Source organism: Natrix helvetica (genome assembly GCF_964273705.1).
Source record: "Natrix helvetica genome assembly, chromosome: 2".
Taxonomy (NCBI): Eukaryota; Metazoa; Chordata; class Lepidosauria; order Squamata; family Natricidae; genus Natrix; species Natrix helvetica.
The window spans coordinates 223594801-223616054 of NC_138552.1; the positions used below are offsets into that span (position 1 = coordinate 223594801).

At 38.4% G+C, this 21254-nt stretch overlaps 1 protein-coding gene across 5 annotated transcripts in view; it reads right to left on the reverse strand.

Annotated features, from left to right (window-relative positions):
- The window catches only part of AKT3 (AKT serine/threonine kinase 3), a 177926-nt gene that overhangs the window by 46887 nt on the left and 109785 nt on the right, over nucleotides 1-21254 (reverse strand). For all 5 annotated transcript variants that reach the window (XR_014174615.1, XR_014174616.1, XM_081944068.1 and 2 more), the window contains 3 exons: nucleotides 15776-15907; nucleotides 14319-14384; nucleotides 6596-6664 (listed from right to left, as the gene is read on the reverse strand). Coding sequence is in view for 3 of the 5 variants with exons in the window: in XM_081944068.1 (XP_081800194.1) it covers nucleotides 6596-6664; nucleotides 14319-14384; nucleotides 15776-15907 (267 nt within the window). In the remaining 2 variants the exon portion in view is untranslated. The remainder of the gene's footprint in view (nucleotides 1-6595; nucleotides 6665-14318; nucleotides 14385-15775; nucleotides 15908-21254) is intronic.

The window sequence follows — 21254 nt, forward strand, 5'->3', positions numbered from 1 at the left end:
AGTCAGTGCATCAAGAGCCCACACACAGACGGATCCTGGACATGGGCTTCAAATGCCATATTCCTCTTGTCAAGTCGCTCCTGAACAACAAACAACGTCAGAAGCCCAGGGTCAACACAGCTGTATACCAGGAGATTTTGGAGCACTCCATGCTTCCTTCCGCAGACGAGCTTTATGGGGATGCTTGGACTTGGCACCTGCCCACACTGCCAAAAGCACCAAAACCTGGTTCAATGACCATGGGATTACTGTGCTTGATTGGCCAGCAAACTCACCTGACCTGAACCCCATAGAGAATCTATGGGGCATTGCCAAGAGAAAGATGAGAGACATGAGACCGAACAATGCAGAAGAGCTAAAGGCTGCTATTGAAGCATCCTGGTCTTCCATAACACCTCAGCAGTGTCACAGGCCGATAGCTTCCATGCCACGCCGCATTGAGGCAGTAATTGCTGCAAAAGGGGCCCAAATCAAGTACTGAGTACATATGCATGCTTATATTCTTCAGAGGTCCGATATTGTTCTGTGTACAATCCTTGTTTTATTGATTGCATGTAATATTCTAATTTTCTAAGATTGTGGATTTGGGGTTTTCATGAGCTGTAAGCCATAATCATCACAATTATGACACATCACGGCTTGAACTATCTTGCTTTGCATGTAATGAGTCTATCTCATATATTAGTTTCACCTTTTAAGTTGCATTACTGAAATAAATGAACTTTTGCACAATATTCTAATTTTTTGAGTTTCACCTGTATAGGCTAGCTTATAATCAGAATGTCCTAGAATACTTTGTTAAACATTTTGCTAAAAACAAAATGACTTATTAATCATTTTAAAAACTGATATAGTATGGAGCTAATAAAATGTATTCCTAACAAATAGGCAATGACTATGGTAGTAATCATATTGCTTTGAGATGCTTGCAGATTAATTTATGAGTTACCAAGAATCTTCTTAAGTATCAACATCAGATTGACTACTCTGCAGTTACTCCATTCTGCTTTCTAAATAATGTTTTTTTCTTTCACTTTTTCTTCTATTCAATCATGTCTGATTCTCACAGGCAGCCTGGACAAATCCATATAATTTTCTTGGCAAGGTTTTTTCTAAAACGGAAAGGAATTGACTGGCCCAAGTATACGCAACTGGCTTTGTGCTGGAACTTATGGTTTCCTGATTTCTAGCCCGGTGTTTTAACCATTACACCAAACTGGGTTTTTTTAAAAAAGAAGATAGAAACAATATTTGGTGCCTTCCGGTCCTATGATATTTCACCAATTCTCTAAAATTTCTAAAAACTAATGAATATTCATCAGTATCATCAGATAATGGTAACTCGGGTAATTCAGCTTCCACAAAAATGAACAGAACTAGATACAAAGTTAATGTAGTTCCGAAAATTGAGCCAATAACAATAATTAGAAGCACAGAATAAACTTGGAATGGATCTCAGATATCACTTAATCCATTCCCTTACTCAGTGTAGGGACTAACAAACATCTCTCAATAGATGCTCATCTAGTCTCTGAAGACCTCCAGAAAAAAAGAACCACATTTGGCAGCTTGCCTGAGAGCCCATATAGGTAGTCCTCGGGTTATGACCATTCATTCTGCAACTGTTCAAAATTACAACAGCACTGAACAAATGATAGTTATAATCAGTGTGTTGACAGGGGGGCAGAGGTCGTCCCTGAGGCCACTCACTTGTGGGGTGCCACAGGGGTCGGTCCTCTCGCCTCTCCTGTTCAACGCATATGTGAAGCCGCTGGGTGAGATCATCCGTGGTTTTGGGGTTGAGTACCACCTGTACGCTGATGACACTCAGCTGTACATTTCAACCCCAAACCACCCCAACGAGGCTGTCGAAGTGATGTCCCGGTGTTTGGAAGCCGTCGGGGTCTGGATGGGGGACAACAGACTCAAACTCAACCCCTCCAAGACCGAGTGGCTGTGGATGCCGGCACCTCGGTTCAGCCAGCTGACACCATCGCTGGCCATAGGGGGCGAACAACTGTCCCCTGTGGAACGGGCGCGCAATTTGGGCGTCCTCCTTGCTGCCCGGCTGTCAATGGAGGACCATGTGGCAGCCGTGGCAAGGGGGGCGTTCCACCAGGTTCGCCTGGTGCGCCAATTGCGCCCCCTACTGGACCGGAGTGCCCTGCACACGGTCACTCATGCACTGGTGACATCTCGCCTGGACTACTGCAATGCCCTCTACATGGGGCTTCCCTTGGGACGCATCCGGAGACTGCAGCTAGTTCAGAACGCAGCCGTGCGGGTTATCATGGGGAGTACACGATACTGCCACGTAACACCCCTCCTGCGCAAGCTGCACTGGCTACCTGTGGCCTTTCAGGTGCGTTTCAAGGTATTGATTACCATCTTTAAAGCGCTCCATGGCATAGGACCTAGTTATCTGCAGGATCGCATCCTACCACACACGTCCCTACAACCAATCCGCTCACACAGGGAGGGACTCCTCCTGGTGCCATCCGCTAGGCAATGCCAGCGGGCGACACCTAGGAGTAGGTCCTTCTCTGTGATGGGCCCAACCCTCTGGAATGACCTCCCCCCCGACATCCGAACTACCACCGACCTCCGCTCCTTCCGTCAAAAATTAAAGACTCACCTGTTTCAATCAGCTGGCCTGGCACTCTCTTAGTTTTGTCTCCCGGGGATATATTTTAATTGGGTTTGGGTATTTAATTGGGGATGTTTTTTAGGGTTTCTATAGTATATTTATTTCTTGTACAGTCTTATCTCCTCCATCCAAATGTTTAGTATTTAATTGTTTTATATTATTGTATTTTATCTGCATTTTATTTGACTGTACACCGCCCCAAGTCCCTTTTTGGGAGAGGGGGCGGTTTAGAAATCCAAGAAATAAAATAAATAAATAAGATGTCAGAGACAGATTGCAGCATGTGTCACATGGCCAAAATTTGGGTCCTTTGCAGTCCTCCCGCATTTACAACTGCATGCACTTCAACTTCCCCTCTCCACCTATCTCCCTCCCATCTATACTGTTTTGACCACCCTGCATTCTGCTGCCCTACATTCTGCCCTGTATCCCACCACCCCTCACTGCCCCCAGCTGACCTTCGCCATCTTCTTCCTTCTGCTGATGAGGTGCACCTGGCCGAGGCAGCTGCTGGCCCTTCACGAGACCTCCACGACACTTCTGCGAGGAGGAAGAAGATGGCGAAGGTCAGCTGGGGGTGGTGGGGTGGGCGACAGCAGCAAAGTGCAGGGCAACCAAAAGGGCAGAGATGGGGAGAGGTAGGTGGGAAGGAGTTGAAGTGGAGACAAGCATGGCAGTGTGGTGGAGCCCCATCTGCTGAAAGGAGTTCGCAGGACCCAGATGGTGGGGAACAGCACGACAAAGATGGCAGTTCATGCAGGGCAGGAGAAAGGTGAATTCTTCACTTAATGATAGCATGGTCCTCGCCTAACAATCACAGTCAAGACTACTGTAACTGCCCTCACTAGTGGTGAAGTTGCATGATTCTTCACCTAGTGACTACTGCACTTAGCAACAGAAATTCCAGTCCCAGTTAGGATCATTAAGTAAGTACTCAAGATGAACAGCCTCCTGATGAACAGCCACAGCCCGCTTCCATGTAAACTACTGGTCTGCCTTTGGAGCACTAAAAATTATCCACACCTTATGCTACATAACTTTTAATATATCTGAACACTGCTCATATTTAGCTTCTGCTGTCATTTCTACAGGCTAAAGTTAACATATATCCTTTACCATTCTTCATAGGGTTTGTTTTCCAGGTATTTTACCATTTTAATAGCCAAATTTTTCACTATACCTTTTAGAACTATAATGCCTAGATCTGCATACAATTTTCTAAATGGGGTTTGAACAGAGCAGACTAGAGTGGAACACTTAATTCCTGTGACATGGATTCTGTGTTCCTGTTAATGCATTTCAGGATGGCATTTACCATATTCTTTGGACTATAATACGCTCCAAACTTTAAGTCAGCTAGCTTTGGGGGAGGAACACAAGGGGGAAAAAAATCTGCCTCTGCCTCCCAGCAATTTGCCTCCTTGCAGCAAACAGCCTGGTCAGCTTCAGCACAGCTTGATTTAGCACAAGCAGCTGATTGGCGGTTGGATATGCCTCCTGGAATATTGTCTATCAACTGTTCCAGGCAGCAAGGATCGCCACCACCCATCGCTGCCATCACTGCCTATCGCCGCCACCTGTCGTCGCTGCTGCCTATCGCTGCATCTGTGCGCCCCATTTTCGGCCTCACCGTATCCCATTTTCGGCCCATTCCAGATGGCGGGGCCCAAAAATGGGGTGCACAGAGGCCAAAAAATGGAGCATGCAGAGGCAGTGATAGGCGGCAGCAGCGATGGGCGGTGGCAATCCCCACAGCCTGGAACAGCTGATAGGTGGTATTTCAGGAGGCAGATCCAACCACCAATCAGCTGCTCGTGCTAAATCAGACTGTGCTGAAGCTGACCAGGCTGTTTGCTGCAAGGAGCAGAGGCCGAAGAGTGGGAGCCAGTGGGTAGGTGGGGCTTCGGCAACATTCGCTGTATAAGACACACAGACATTTCTGCCCACTTTGGGGGGAGGGAGTGCGTCTTATACACTGAAAAATATGGTACCTTTTATGCATTCTATCAGACTTCTGATTGACATGGGCACCCAGATTCTTTTCACATGTACTTTCATGGGCACCCAGATTCTTTTCACATGTACCCAGATTCTTTTCACATGGGCACCCAGATTCTTTTCACATGTACCCAGATTCTTTTCACATGTTCTTGACATAGTACATGTACATGACCCAGATCAGGTCATCCTATATTTGTGTCTTATATTTTTTCTACACAGATGAAGAACTTAACACTTCTCCCTGCTAAATTCTGTTCTGCTCACTTCAGCTAGTGCTCAAGCTTGTCTAGATCTTTTTGAATTTTTATCTTGTATTAACCCTACCGCTTAGCTTTGTTCTAACTGCAAACTTGGTAAGTGTCCCCTAAGCTCTCATATCCAAGTCATTTATAAAACCATTGAACAGCATAGGAGCCAAGACAGAGCCCTATAGCATTCCAATCAAAGGTCCTTTTCAAAATGAAGTGGTCATTAATGACAGTGAGTCCTTTTCCGTTAGTCCTTCTAATATCTGTTAGAAACATATTGCTCCAGTTCTTCAGGAATTCTATAATTCAAGAGGAGCAAAATAAGAATTAAGAAATTCAGATTTCTCATAATAGCCTACTATCACTTCATTATTTTTATTTTTAATATTTTTTCCTCACAATGGTGCACATTTTTTTGATTTCCTCTTTCTTTCTAATGTAGCCAGAAAATCTTTCTCTGTTGTTTTAGGTACTTCAAACCTGAGCTCATTCATACTAGCATCTTTAGATTTCTGTTATTTTCCTTTCTTGTGGCAATTGTTTTCTTCTTTGGGATGTTACTTGATAGAATTTCCCATTCTTTCTGGGAAATTTTATCCTTAAATATTAGAAGCCAATTTATCCAACCTAACTCCGAGCAGAATTCATTAAGGTTCACTTTCTTATGTTACCAAAGATTTAACCATATAATTCCATATAACTCATTCATTCATAAACTTTGTTAATTAATTATTTAAGATATGTAATGCTGTATGATATAAATTGCAGCAACGTTGTTCATATGCATAGGAAATTCAATAGCAATCTAATTCCAGCAATTATTAAAAATGGGACTTCTTTACATGCTTTGTTTTCTGCATATTAAATCCAATTTATACTATCATAAGAATTTAACTTTCTCTCCCAAAATACTGTAGAATAAAAAGTTAATTCAGAACTTGCACATCCTAACCAAAACATTACTAATACGAGGCTTAAATTAAACAGAATTACTGAAGAAATGCTGAATAAGGATCATGGTATACACACACACACAGAGAGAGAGAGAGAGAGAGGGAAGGAGAGAGAGACAGAGAGAGGGGCTAGAGGGAGGGAGGGAGAAGTAGGGAAAGAGGGGGGAAAGGGGGAGAGAGAGGGACAGAGAGAGAGAGAGAGAGAGACAGAGACAAAGACCTTTTGACCAGATGAAGGATATCACCCTGTCTTCAATTGCATTTTTTCATAAACAAAATGTTTTAATAGAGAACTCTATGGCAAAACATAGAGATAAAGTGTCCAATAAAACTGAAGTTTAAAAAAAGGATAAAACAAGTGAAATTCTAATACTTTCAAAGGTAGTCTTCAGTAAATTAATATTCTGAGTCTTAACAAATGAGAATTTTTTCATGTAATAAGTAATTGACAAAAATGCCTTTTTTAAAAATCCAAACTTTCCTATCCATCTAATTAAATCCTCTTAAACTTGCTATGCATTTTGCTCACAGGAAAGGCTGACTAAGAAATTCAATATTTTTACTTATTTTATATTCATTTAGCAAATTGATTTATTCAGCAAACTGAGAAATACATGTGAGTAGGAAGGACAAGTGTTAGTAAAAGGAAATGTTACAGAGATTACAGTTATACCAAAGGGCTATGTCAGTAAACGTAATAGTTAAGACAGAAATCAAAGCAGCAATAACATTACTTCGCATCTTACCTCTCCTCCATTGACATATTCCATCACAAAACATAGTCGATCCTTGGTCTGGAATGAATATTTCAAAGACTTAAAGGGGAAAAAATGCAGTTATTAAAGCAGCTATCTTCCAGCAATAAAGACAAAGGCAATATACAGTATAATCATTTCCATTCAATTCATATATACACCTCAGTTCTATAACTATATAATCAGAAGTAATATGAGGGTCAATGGAATTTAACACTGGGAACGTGTTAAATGACAAATAAAATGTAATTTAATTTCAGAATAAAAACTGCCATACAAAACCACTTAAAGAGGTGTTTTGGGAAATGCTTCTTAAAAACCTACTGCTCAAGTGGCAAATTATGACTCCTCGCAAAAGCACAACACAGCAGATTTAAGGTCTTTTAACACTGTCTAAGGATGAGTATGCACAAACCTATGACAATTCTATTTGTGTCAGTCCTAGAAAAGAAATTAATGCTTCAAGCAAATAGTTAAGAGGGGTATAAAACACTCTGGTTTTGAACAGACAAAGAATAAAAGAAAATCAGGGGAAAGTATGATTAGAGATCGTGACCTTCCTGGTAATTTACAAAGGAAGTGTTAGCAGTATCACAAATATGTTTGCACTAATGAATTCAACTAAGTGATTTTTGACATATTGTGTAAGAAAACCCTGTCTCTGAATAAGTTGCAGGAAATTGACCTTAACCTTTTAATAAATTCAAGCTCAGCTATTTCCAAATAAATATGATCTTTGTAACCTATTTGCTCAAGAATGACACTTTGCCATTGACAAAAAAGAGATAAAAGAAAATGTGTCCATAGGAATTCTCAATCATCCAGGACATAGTTGTCCCAAAGGTGCTTTTCAAAAAGCAACTGGATTTCAGAACTGAAGAAGCTTCTTGGATGAGAAGTGAAACGTTTTCAAGGAACAAACCAAGGAAGTCCAGCTGCCATTTGAAAAATACTTTTGAAAAAATGAAATATCTTTAAAGTGTCTAATAATTGCTTTTATTCCACTACCTCAATGAACGTTGGATTTCAGCATTTATTAAAATTGAAATTCCTTTTCTACTTTCGAAAATAGATAATTTCTTATTTCATTTTAATTTGAGAATGACACCTAATTCCCTTCATCTTTTTTAATGTTTTTTTTATTTTTTATTTTCAAAACAAACACAACACATCCTTCTTTACATACTGTAGAAAGTGTATCAGTTGCTTACAAAAAGGCTTTGGTGCATCTCTTCCACAGTCAACAAACATAATTCATATTAACTCAAGTATTTTAACTAAGATATTTATACATGTTACCATCATCATACCTCCATTTTCATTTGACTATAATCATAAAATATACCAAGATTTAATACATAACCACATACTGGCATTTCATTTACTATTTCTAAAATCCTCCAATAACACTGGATCCTTATATCCTATTCTAGCTAAACATCCATAATATTTAATAACAAAGTTTTCTAATCCTCCTTTCCAAATCACTGTTTACAATTTACATCGAGTTTCCTTATGTTGTACCCATACCTGTATATATGTTATCATTATCCATCCTTTATTTAACTATATCCTGTATCATAACATTTCCCCCCTAATAATCAAGATTTAACTTTATCGAACTTAGTTCTTTTTTATAAACCTTTATATATAATCCAAAAGGATTTCTAATCTTCCTTTCATGGGTACCATTCAATATTCATATTCAATTATTACTTATCATAACACTACTCATTGGATACATTATTATCATTATCAATTATTTATTTGACTATATCTATTGTCACTAAATTTCACTAAGTTTAACTAGTTTTAAATTATACTCTTCCACCTATCAACCTGTATCTTTCCAGTAGCAAAACAGGCTCATATCTTCTTCCATTTGTGGTGTCAGTCCTCTAATCATCTCCTTAATTGACTTTGTATAGACTCCTCTTAGCAACTCCTTGCTTATAAAATCTCTCATGCAATTTTGATTCCCTTCTTCTGTTTCCTTAATCAGCTTATCTTTGATTGTCAGTAGTGTTATCAATGATATTGCTAATAAAATTTCTCTGTTTAAATCCATAAATTCTTTTGTTTTTTCTTCTTCTGTATCTTGCCATCTGGGGTAGATTTCCTCTCCATTTAATTCCTCTTTCAGTATTCCACTCTTTCCATTTTCAGAGACAAACCAATCACCATAAATATCAGCAATTTTAATTTCTTTATATTCATTTTCCTCTTCGATTTTTAGGATTTTAACCACCACTTTTTCCATTTGATAAACATCTCCAACTTTTTCACCATATTTTACTGTTAAATACTCTAAGTCTTCCAACTTCTTCTCTATCCTCTCATATGTGTTTGATAATTTCTGTATTTCTGAGAATATCTTTTGCAGACTTAAAAGTTTCTTTCTGCTGTTGAAATTGTGCCATTATCTCCAGCTAACAAACACTGCTGCTCTAGCTTGGGAGGTTTTAACAAGATTAAGCATAGATTCACAATAACGTTTTATTTTCACCTTTCTCTGGTTAAAGATATACTTCAAAGGGACATCTGTATGCTTTTCTTCTTATCACTCTCTATAAACAAGCAATGAGACCTTGGAGTGTCAAGCCAGGATAATCAGTGAAAAAAGTAAGAGTGTTTCGTTTCCAATACACAAACCTCCAGACTCCGAGTAGCAGTGTTATTGTCGCAATCTTCTTTGTTACTTTTTGTATCTTTTTTGTATTTCAAGTTTAAAAAAAAAGTCTGATTCTTGAATGAGTTAGAAGAACATCCACAGTAATGAAAGAGGATAATTTTAGTCCATAGGTTACAAAGAATAATAAAAGAAAAAAGAAGAAGAAAACTTAATCCATTTGTTTTAAAGGCTTGTATACATTCCATCCATGAAGATAGCGTTTAAAAAGTAAGATAACCCACTGTCCAAAACCATTCCAAATTTAATTCCGCCGCTTATTTCTTCTGTTCTCCAATTTAAATTAGTTTTAAGTTTTTTATAGGCAGTCTCTTTTAAAACGGTAAAAATTCCTCACCAGCTGGAAATATTTTCTCTTTCCGTATCCTTCCGTTTTGGAGCCGCCCCAACTTCATCAGCCTAATGGATGGATTTTTTGTCGCCGGCTTGAAGAACTTCTCTTGGATCTATCAGGGACTTTGCAATGTCCCTGAGATCAGCAAGACATATTCTTCCTGTTCACCGTCTCTGCAGGATGGTTTAGGTCCGTTTGGACCACCCAGCAGCAAAAGTATTGACGGCGATCTCAGAGCATTGAGATTGCACGTCGTCTTGTTGTGACATTGGCTCCTCCTCTCCTAATTCATCTTTTGTGTCCACTATTACTGGCCTGAGGGAGCAATCCTCAAATGTCTATGAAATCACACATTTACATTATATTGTGTTTTAACAGATATTAACAGAACTTGGAGGTCTTATAGACCAACTCCCTGTTCAAGCAGGAAACCCTACACCATTTCAGACAAGTGATTGTCCAATCTCTTCTTAAAATTCTCCAGTGATGGAGCATCCACAGTTTCCGAAAGCAAGCTGTAGCACTGATTAATTGTTCTGTCAGGAAATTTTTCCTTATTTCTTTATTGGTCCTGTCAGTGACTAGTTTCCATCCATTGCTTCTTGATCTGTCATTACGTGTTCTGGTTGACTTCCTCTTCTTTGTGGCAACCCCTTAGATATTAGAACATTGCTCTCATATTACCCTAGTACTTCTTTTCATTATACTTAGTAGACATAACCATATTCCTGCAATCATTCTTCATGTTTTAACCTCCAATCCCCTAATCATCTTTGTTGCTTTTCTCTGCACGCTTTCTAGAGTTTCGACATCTTTATTATATTGTGGTGACCTAAATTGGATGCAATATTCCAAGTGTGACCTTGCCAAGGCATTATAAAGTGGTACTAACACTTCACATTGTTTTTTTGTTTTTTTTTGGAAATGGATTTGATCTTTTTTAACTTTTGAGATGTGTGTTTTTTAATGTTGTACGCCACCCTGAGTCCTTTTGGAGAAGGGCGGCATATAAATCCAAATAAACCAAACCAAACCAAACCAAACCACATGATCTTGATTCTATCCCTCTGTTAATACAGCCTAGGACTGTGTTAGCTTTTTTGGCGGCCGCAGCAGACAGCTGGGTTATATTTAAGTGATAGTTCACTAGGACTCCAAGATCCCTCTCACAGTTACTACTATTAAGCTAGGTATCACCTATTATATACAGTACCTATCCATTTAGTTTTTCTTGCTATTACTTACTTTTGTCACCACCGAATTTTATTTTTTTAGATAAATACCTGCAAGATGTTTTAGGTGCTGCAAGCTATTTTACTTCGCTTTTGATTTTAATTATGCTGAATAATTGACTTAGGGAAAAAAAAGAAATGCGATGCAAAGAAAAAGTGTACCTCTCTTTACAGCAAATCATAATAAAAAATGAATTCTTCTCCAGAATCTTTTATAATTTGCAGCTATTCTAATACAATATAATGATGGTGTAAGATTAAATAAAAATACCCATAATATATATCAAAATATATACGATGAACCCATTATCACTTTCTTTTTTAAATAAATCCATCACTGCGTATGAACTTGAAGTATCCCATCTGTTTAGTCCAGCATCATTATATTGGAGGTTAATACTGCTAAGTATTCAGAACAGAACTGTTGTTGCAAATACTCTGGACCAAAAATGTCTTGGTACATTAGCAACAATTGGATATGCGAAAGTAACTGACATAAACAAGACACACCATAAGGCTCTGAAGTATAATCTGTTTATTGGAAACCTTATTAAGTCTTGTCCAGATAATTACAGCTGTATAAATATACTACCTCTATTGACTCAAACAAGATCATTTGAAATTTAAAAATATGTGTATACATGATACAGCTGGAGAAGAAATATAGATGGCAGAATCAATCTGAAAGGTAAATGGAAAGTAGCAAAAAGAACTTTTTATCCACAATATTTAACCATTCTTCTTGGCAACATGAAGATAATTTTTATCTTAAATAAAGAATTCTATAAAATTACTATTCTTAATTAAATTGCTATCATTTGGGTCTGAAGATAAGTGAAATTTAAGTTGAAGGAATAAACCTTTGATGAATAATTTATAGGAAAACCCCAAATATAATCCAAGAAACACGATAGAAACAGGACAAAAAGAACTTTACCTGAGTTCATAACTGGTTTTAATTGAAAGCTAAATTAATAAATTTGCAATATGAGAATAGTATACCTTTTCCAAAACTGGTCTACAATCAACACAGCCTCCAGTCAAGAGGGAATGTACACATCTGAAGAACACTGCTTCCCTCCCGCTGCTCCTTCCCCTAGCCATGTTGGACTTGCTGCTCCCTAACAACACTTCGTTACTCTGTTTGTTTTCATTTAGCTGCCACTCGAACTCTTCAAAATCCAACATGTCTAGGGGAAGGAGAAGCAGGAGGGGCAGCCGGCCGCCCAGGCAGCAAATGCTGCCTTACTCCCTTGAGCACCCAAGTCGGACAGTCACTCTTGCCTTTCCCTCTGCAGCTGCTCTTCTGGGGCAGCAGAGATGTTCAGGAGGAATGCCGGAGAGGCAAAAGGAAGGATTAGGAATTTTTGTGCGCAGGGCCACCACCTCTTTCTTAGTATCCCCCACCTTCTGCCTAATTTGGAGTGAGTTTGAAGTGGTTTGGGGGGGGGAGTAAGCGAGGTCCCAGAATAGCAGCAGAAGGGCGGCTCAGGAGCATGGGGCGGAAGGGAGGGAGACAGAAATGACTCCTCCTCTTCCTGCCAGCCTCACTCTGGGCAGTGTCCAGTATGGCAAATTTAAGGGATTTTCAAGGGCTGAATTTGCAAACTAGGGTGCATGGTGTGATACTGTGCATGTGAGGACGTGGTCGAGCTCGGCTCAAGCTACAGTGCTCTGTGATTGCAAGCTGCTGCGCCATTACTTGGGACACTGCTTTCTTCACTGGCCCTCAAGGGCAAGCCATCTTGCGGTCCCTGAGAGGGGTGGGCTGCGCAGAGCATTTCTGTAAAGGCGGCATGCCAGCAGCAGGCTGGCGGCTCGCTCCTCCGCAGTCCTGCCAGCTGGCTGGCTAGACTCTGCCCGTAGTGTGAGGCTGCCAGGAGGAGGAGTTGCTGCTGCCTCTGCAAAGGCAGGCGATTTGTGCCGGCAAAGGGTGGTCCAACCTTTGGGGGGGGGCATGCATGGTAGGTGTGCGCATGCATGGGGGAAAAGATTTGTGGGGCTCTGCGCATGCGCAGAGGCCACGCATTGCATTATGGGTGATGGCACGTGGGAGTGTTGGTGTGCACATGTGCACGTACTTTCGGCATGCAACAAGAAAAAGGTTATCCATCACTGTTTTAGGCGATTTAACAGAAAAATTGTACTCTCTTTGCCTTTCTTTTTTGTATATATTAAAAAAATCCCACCTTGGCTGAAGATAAGTAGGAAAATTGGGGTAGGGTGGAATGGTGAGGAGCAAGACATATAAGAAGAATATAGATCAGGGGCACCCAGTTCTTTTTTTGATGACTGTATAGTCAGCCACCTGCCTCTAAGTAATTAATGCATACACACAGAGTATGCACTACTTAAAAAAAAACAATACAGTAGGATGGGTGATTTGAAGAAAAAGCGGGAGGGAGGGAGCGACAGAAGAGACAAAACCAGACAAAAGCATGATGTGATCCATACAATCATGTTTTTGTGTTAATACTCTGAGTAATGTTATATGAGTTTCAGGATGTATTTAAACAACTGCAAAGATTGTGTTAGTAGACTGTTAGTTGTATACAGGGAAGCAGTTGGTACAATTTATTTCAATGTCAATACTGTTGGAAGAATATGGAAAAACACTAATAATGTATGATATAATTGAAGATGCTGGTTATCATTTTCAAAGACCCGTCTGCCTGGGTATCTTCAAGACCATCCTCTCTGAAGTAAATTGCCAATACAGTGAAATCAGGGAAAGAAGTTTTGCTGAAGGTCCTATACCTGAGGGAATTCCACCTGCAGGGATCCCACAAATGACCCCTCTCAGTGTAAGCCTTTCTTCTATAGATAGCTTGCCCTTACACATTCTTACTGCTGGATTGCTTTTGCAGGATTGATGAAATTTAGCTCTTTGATATTGTAGAACATTATGAGGTCATTAAGATCTGACTCTCCCCTAACAGATGGTTACCATTATTGTTTTTTTTTCTCCTCAGTTCCTTATGATAGTATATCTGTTTAAATTTCTTCTATATGCCATTAAAACATAAGAACCCTCCATCTTTTGCATCTGGTGACAAAGTTTTGAATATATATTGCAACTATTAGTCACTTGAAATCAGCCTAAAATATTTTAATTAAGACCTGGACTGAACCAAACTAAGCTAAATAATGGCACTTGTACTAAAGGTATTGAAAATATGCTACGGTTTATTTAAAATGTTTATATATCAATTTTTAATTAAAAACATCAAGGAGTTTTCTAATACAATTAATAATCCCCTGATTCATTTCCTGAGACCGTTTCTTTTTTCTTTCCACTTATAGTATAATACCTAACCATATTGTTTTAATATCTTCATACTTAAAATCACTACATTACAGTATAGTTTAGGCATAATTGATCCAGTTGAACATTCTAGAAATTAGAATAATTTCCATGTAATTTTACAAAACACTATAAATTTAATTATCTATACTCACTGTTAGAAAAGGATGTCTAGTGTTTTTCAATACTCTACTTTCTGTAAGTGTGTGAGCTACTTCATCCTAAAAAATAAAAATTGCAGTATTAAAATTAGTAATTTTAAAAGAAAAAACTATTCAAAATATTATTGAAAAAATGCAAGAAGTTTCTGGAATCATACACTAACCATTTTTTAAAAGGGAGAGGAAATAGCTTCAAAAGGATACATCATATATGATATTTCATTCACATCAAACCTATAACAAACACTACTGCTACAAGACTATGGTAAAATAATTTTAGTCTCCTGTACTATACAGAATCCAGTATTTATTGTTGAGAAAATTATGCAGTGTTTCCTTGAATACTCACTTTTTAAAATATTAAAGTATACAAAGAGATGCAAAATCGTTTGTCAGTTGTCTGATCTGCGGTGGGCCATTATGACTTATAGACTAAAGTTAGAATAGTTTATCAAGCGTTGGCCTATTTTGGTATGTTCAGAATTGCCTCTTTTGGTATGTTCTGTAAGCAGAACATTTTCATATTGTAATATTTGATGTGTCTATAAAATATGCCACCATGGAAATATATAATTAAGATCTGGAGCACGAATGCTGTAGACTGCTACGACATATAAACAGTATGGTGTTCATCAAGAATGACATGTCGTACAACATCTACTGAATCTGTACGGACGGGCCATAATTAATCAGCAAAAAGTATCTTTGGATTTCATTTGATACAGTCCCAATATCTGATCTTAAAAAAATCCGACAGCAAGTAAAGTGAAAAAGCTCTGCCTGAAATCCTGGTGAGCTGCTAGCAAGAGGCTACTATTCTGCAACACATAGTCACAGACTGATTTGGTATGGGCAGTTGCTGTCACTGATATACTAGCTGTGTGTTCCTTGCTTCGTTCTGAGCTTGGCTATTTTCTTGCAGACATTTCATTACCCAAACTAGGTAACATCATCAATGTTAGTAAGGAGTGGGATTTGCTCTCAGTTTATATTTTAGTGGCTTGTCCGGTCATGTTCCTGGGGGTGGTCTTAGGGTTTTTGGTTGGACTGTTTACTGTTGGCTGTTTACTATTATACTAAATGTATACTCAGATGCAATACTGAGGTTTATATAATTATTTATAGAATTATATGATGGGACTGTAGAATGGGGAAAAAATCTGAATTTCTGGGAAAGAACAGTTCTTACATTGCAATGAATCCCGTTTCCACCTCCATTCAACCAGGAGACTTATATTTAAGAGAAAAGTTAAGAAAGTATAAATATTCTTGTGAACTTTAAAATTTGGGTGTGTGTGATTAAAGCCTTTATATCACAGTATAAAGAAGTTTAAGAAGAAGAAGACTAATTTAACCCATTGCTTGGACTCTCCAAGCAGTGCACAGAAAAATAAGCTATTTTCACAAATATCTATATTTACAACAAAATTATATTAAACACATAAACATACCTTTGCAATAATAACTTCCTTTTTTAAAATTTTCATAGCATAATATTTCCCACTTGCCTTCTCCCGGACCAGAATAACTTTGCCAAAAGTGCCTTTGCCAAGTAGTTTTAAGTAATCAAAATCATTCATTGTCTATATGAAGTATAAGATGAAAAATTAATGGAATTTACAGCTTGCAGATATTGTGTTCATTAAAATATTGTTGTCCATTAGTAAAGTCAATGGTTATTAAGAAACAAGCTATTCTTTACAAATCACTGTGGTATTATTCCAAATGCTGATCTTATTTTATTATTACTATCTACAGTATAAGAAAACATGTACACATTTGAAAAGGAAGTACACCAGCAGGTCAATTATCCTACATAGTATAGGCAATTATATAGCTATACAACATAGAGAAGAATAATTATTAGATTTATCAAAATGTTTTTGATAAATCTAAATTATTAGATTTATCAAAACTCCCACTTTTAGAAAGATCATCACTACAGAGAAATATGAGAATTCATAAACCTTTAACAGAGTCATGCTGTTGGCTCTGAAGCTTTAGGTGAGAATTTCCTACACCAAAAAATGACTTCAAAGTACTGTAACATTAACAATCAACCTGTTTGTTTTCTTTGTAGAGTTTGCAGATTGTTTGTGTTCAACCTAGCTTGTAAAAATATTTTAAGCGGACTAAAATGATTTTTTGTTCGGTAAACAAGTCACAATTATCTCTAGAAGGTCAAAATCTAGTAGCATTTCTTGTTTAAAAATATACTTCAGAAATGAAAAGGTAATTTTTTAATGTAATGATCCCTTGAAAGAGCACATGTTTATAAAGGAAAAACACTGCTTAATAAATAGAATCATTTCAAAGTCTAAACTTTATTTATAAGCTGCTGAAAGCAATCTCATGCGATGGTCTATCATTTCTTATGGTGGATATTTTACTTATAGATGAAGAATGATCATTTCCCAGAGATAGGAAAATAACCCTTTGTCTCAAATGCTCAATAACTGATATTCCTGTATTGTAATTAGCATCCACACTTTTAAGCAAGTTAGGTCTAAAAATCTTTTATTAATGCATCCTTATGAGTCACATTAACCAGATAAGATTTGGTCATCTAATAAGACACAGTTAATCCTCCAGTTGCATCCTCCTAAAGACAAATATGCACAATGATAATGTTCTTAGTCCTTCTAATAATCTGACCTAATAACTATAATCAACTTGACACATCTGCTTTCTAGGAAACATAATGTGTTATTTTTCTTACCAGATTGCAGGAACTTTTTATGCTCATTTTTTAGGATATATTAAAACAGTAAGACAACCAATACTCAATACTCTACTGCTGATATAATAATTATAATAATATTAGTAATGATATTTATCTGATCACCATTAAAGCTGCCACACATATATCAATATATTGAATATGTCTAGTTGGGCATCCACCAGTATAAAAAAAGAGGGGAGAGAGAGGAGGTTGCATATTTGCATTCTAGTAAATTAGTAATTCTGTGTGTGTGTGTGTGTGTGTGTGTGTGTCTGTGTGTGTGTGTGTGTGTGTTAGGTTTGGACTTGGTTTATCACTAGATGGATGGCTATAAAGAATGAATGAATGCAAAATCAAACCAAATCTCTACTAGAGCTGCTCTCAAACTGATCAGATTTATAAAAGGATATATAATATCCTGAAAACAGCCAGCTGAAAAGTTTTAATTGGAATAGAGTAGCTGTTTGCAGCTACAGTGATGCCTATAGAACAATAATCAGTGCAGAGGAGTTGTCAGAAGTTTGTCTCTGATCTTATCTCAAATGTCATTGTCTAACACCGTGATGGTGAACCTATGGCACGCGTGCCACAAGTGGCACACTGAGCCATTTGTCAGGGCACGCGGTTTGCTCGGAGGGTGGTTTTAAGCACTCCGAAGGCTTCAGGGAAGCCTCTGGACAGTCCCTGAAGCCTCCGGAGGGCCTCCGGGGGTCGGGGGAGGCTCTTTTCGCCCTCCCCAGGCTCCTATAAAGCCCCTAAAGCATGGGGAGGGCAAAAAACCATGTAAAAATGGGGGGGGTGCGCGTTGCATTATGGGTGCGGCACGCCCGCACTCGATCCCCCTGTGCTCCCCCCACTTGTGGCACGCAAGCCAAAAAAGGTTCGCCATCACTGGTCTAACATATACAAAATAATGTCCTATAATATCCTATAGCCCTTAAATGTTTTGAAATTAAATTGAAACAACATTTGAACTGTTTGGCCACAACTACAAAAGGCATATTTGAAGAAAAAAGATGAAGCATTAGAAAAATGAGTGTGTTCAGTTTGCCAACTGATGAGCATTAAAAAGGCAGTATTAATTGCTCGCAAAAGCTAATTGGTATTCAGCCCTGGTTAATATTTGGATTAGCGGCTACCTAAAAATTCAAGTGCTACTAGTTTGAGTAGGAATTTTTTAAAAAATCCAGAAGAGTGCCTCATGAGCCAAGTAGACCTGGCCAGATGAATTATTCCTAATGAATTTAAAATAATGGTATTCTACAAAATAACATTTTCTTCCAAGAAACTTTTTAATATGCAATTTATATTCTCTGACAAACTTTCAGCTAGCTTCCACTTTTTACTCTCATTCTTGTATCATAACGTAAGAGAATAATTATTTCACTAACTGGTACAACATATAAACGACATTTGGGACAGAGAAGAGAAGGTGCCACTCAGCATTACTAAATTACAGTGCTGCTCAGAATTAACCTACTATTTTTCACTATTATTCTAGTTAAATAACTAGTTAAATAAATAACTAGTGAACAAACAATACACATTGATGGTAATAAGTATATGGAATATTTGTACCCTGCCTATCCACAAAATGTTTGCTAAATGTTTTGACATATCAAAACCATTGGTATGTCAAGGGACAACAAAACCAATGAAATTCGAGAGATCGCTTCCGGTTTCCGAAGGCGACGGAAGCTGGGCATCCACTGTTCTCCGTGGGCTCCTTTTAGGAGCACAGGCAGCCTTGGAGGGACCACCTGCCGCAAGGCAGCTTGCTGGAACCCCCGGAATCAGCGGCAGCCGTGGGGGGTTTCCAGCCTCGCCTCAGGAGCCGGGGAGCAAGGGGGGTGCATAGCGCAACAGTCAGCTGCCTGCACCTTCGCTGAATGCACTCCGGAAGGAAGCAATTAATCAGAAGTAGCGGCTGAAGTGCTGGAGGTGAGAAGTTCCAATCTTTCTAACCCTCTTTAACTGATGAGCAGCAGCCTTTTGTAAGTTGTGGATTCAATCTATCTGAAGTTCTTTCACCCCCCTCAGGTAAAGCGGCATTTGGACTATCTCTCAATCTCGGAATGAAGAGAGAGAGCGAAAGTTGAATTAGTCACTTGCACTAACTATGTGAGAAAGATTTATATCACAACTGCAAGAGGTGATTGCTGAGTTGTTTTAAAAACTTTATGGAAACTTTTGATGTTCTGCTCCCTGGTTCCCTGTGAAAGGGGGAGCCAAGATGACCTGCTTCCGTCTTCTTCTTTGCACTTATAAATGAAATTTGCCTTTTGAAACTACCTTTGAAGAAATTCCTGGCTTTATATTACTATTCCCCCCTGAAGGACTCCTGGAGCTCCTCCTGTTATGCGGTCCTTCTGGATTTGGATTATTTGATATTTTCTTTTTGGCTTGGAACTGTGATTGAGGATTAACTTTCACTTTTGGACTTGCCTGTCTTCTCGGACTCACCCAACTGCACGCTCCAAAGACGCCATTTCTTTTGCAAAAGATTTACAGTCATCTCTGAACTCAGACAAATGGGGCCCAGAAAACCACCTTCAGGCAAGGCAGCCTCGGCACCTACCTCCTCTACATCCAGCCCAACAACTCAACAGACAAAAATTCCATCATTTTTACAACAAGAAGGGACTGGAGAGAGTTCAAAAGATCCAAATGTTCCAGGCTCTTATGAAGGGACAAAATGAGTTGAAAAAAGAGATGGCAGATTTTAAAGAAGAGCTCAGAGATGTACAGCAGCAAACAACAGAAAATAAACAAAGAATCGGTGTGCTGGAGGAGGATGCGGTCAGGTTGGGGGAGGAGGTTAAGGCAGTCCAGAAGGGGAATAGAGAATTGGAACATTTTATGGTAAAGATAGAACTTGAAAGAATGTCCTTTTTTCTCAGATTCCAGAACCTACCGGAGACAGAAGATGAAGATCTTAAGGATATTATGAGTACAATCTTAGCAGAATATATTAAGAGAGATAAAGAACAGTTGTGGTGGGATATGGATCTGGTTTACAGGATCAACTCAGCATATGCCAGAACACATAATGTTCCAAGCGAAGTACATGTTAAATTTCTTAGGAAGACCACGAGGGATGAGGTGCTAGGGGCCCAATGGGGGGGGCCACTAAAATATAAAGACAAAGAAATTACTATTCTTAAGCAAATTCCGAAAAAAATAAGAGATAAGAGGAGGAAGCATTCCTCCTTATCAAAGAAATTACATAATAAAGGAGTTTGGTTTAGATGGTTATTGCCAGAAGGAATGTTGTTCTTCTGGGAGGGAAACAGAATTAGAATTAACACAGTTGTGGAGGCAGAGGCCTTCATTAAAAAACATAGTGCCCTCCTAGAAGACGAAAATATAAGAGGTGGTGAAGAAGGTGACAATACACAAGATATGAAGGAGGGAGGGCTGCGGCTCCGCCTGAAGACAGGGGGGAGGGAACAATATCGAAAAGACTCAGGTCACAAAAATAAATGTATTTGAAATATCATTGTAATTGTTGATATATTAGAAACAATTCTGGCTCCTTCCGCCAGTAACTCAAAACCCACTTGTTTCATCTAGCCGGCCTGGCCTAACTCCAGCTTTCCCACCTCGGTTTGTATTTTTAAATTTTGTGATTTGGTTTTAAGGTTAGTTTTAATTTTTATAAATTTGTACAGGGGTGTATTTAATTCGATTTTAGTTATACGTATTTTGGCTGTATGATTTTAATTTGTACCTGTACACCGCCCCGAGTCCCTTCGGGGAGAGGGGGCGGTCTAGAAGTCTAATAAATAAATAAATAAATAAATAAAGTGGCAAAAGAGATGATTGAACACATGGTTGATACAACAAGCTGTTTCTGCTTATCTTTTATCTTTTGTCTTTTCTTTTCTGTAAAAGTTGTGAGATTTGGAGAGATTTCTACCTCTAGCACGATGGAGCTGCCAAAATTTTTGTATATTCACTTACCCTTTCCCATAAATGTTTAAAAATCAATAAAATTCTTTTAAAAAAACCAATGAAATTCAAGTAAAAGGTAGATTAAAGGTAAAAAAATAAAAAATATCATAAGCAAACAGTCAATAAACACAATCCACAGAACTATGGTTAGTTTGATAAACATCTTGTGTATGCAGCAAACTCACTACTCCAAACTAATCGTTTTGAACTTTAGAATGTCAGCCGATATGACACAATTTTAATGTAGTAACTAA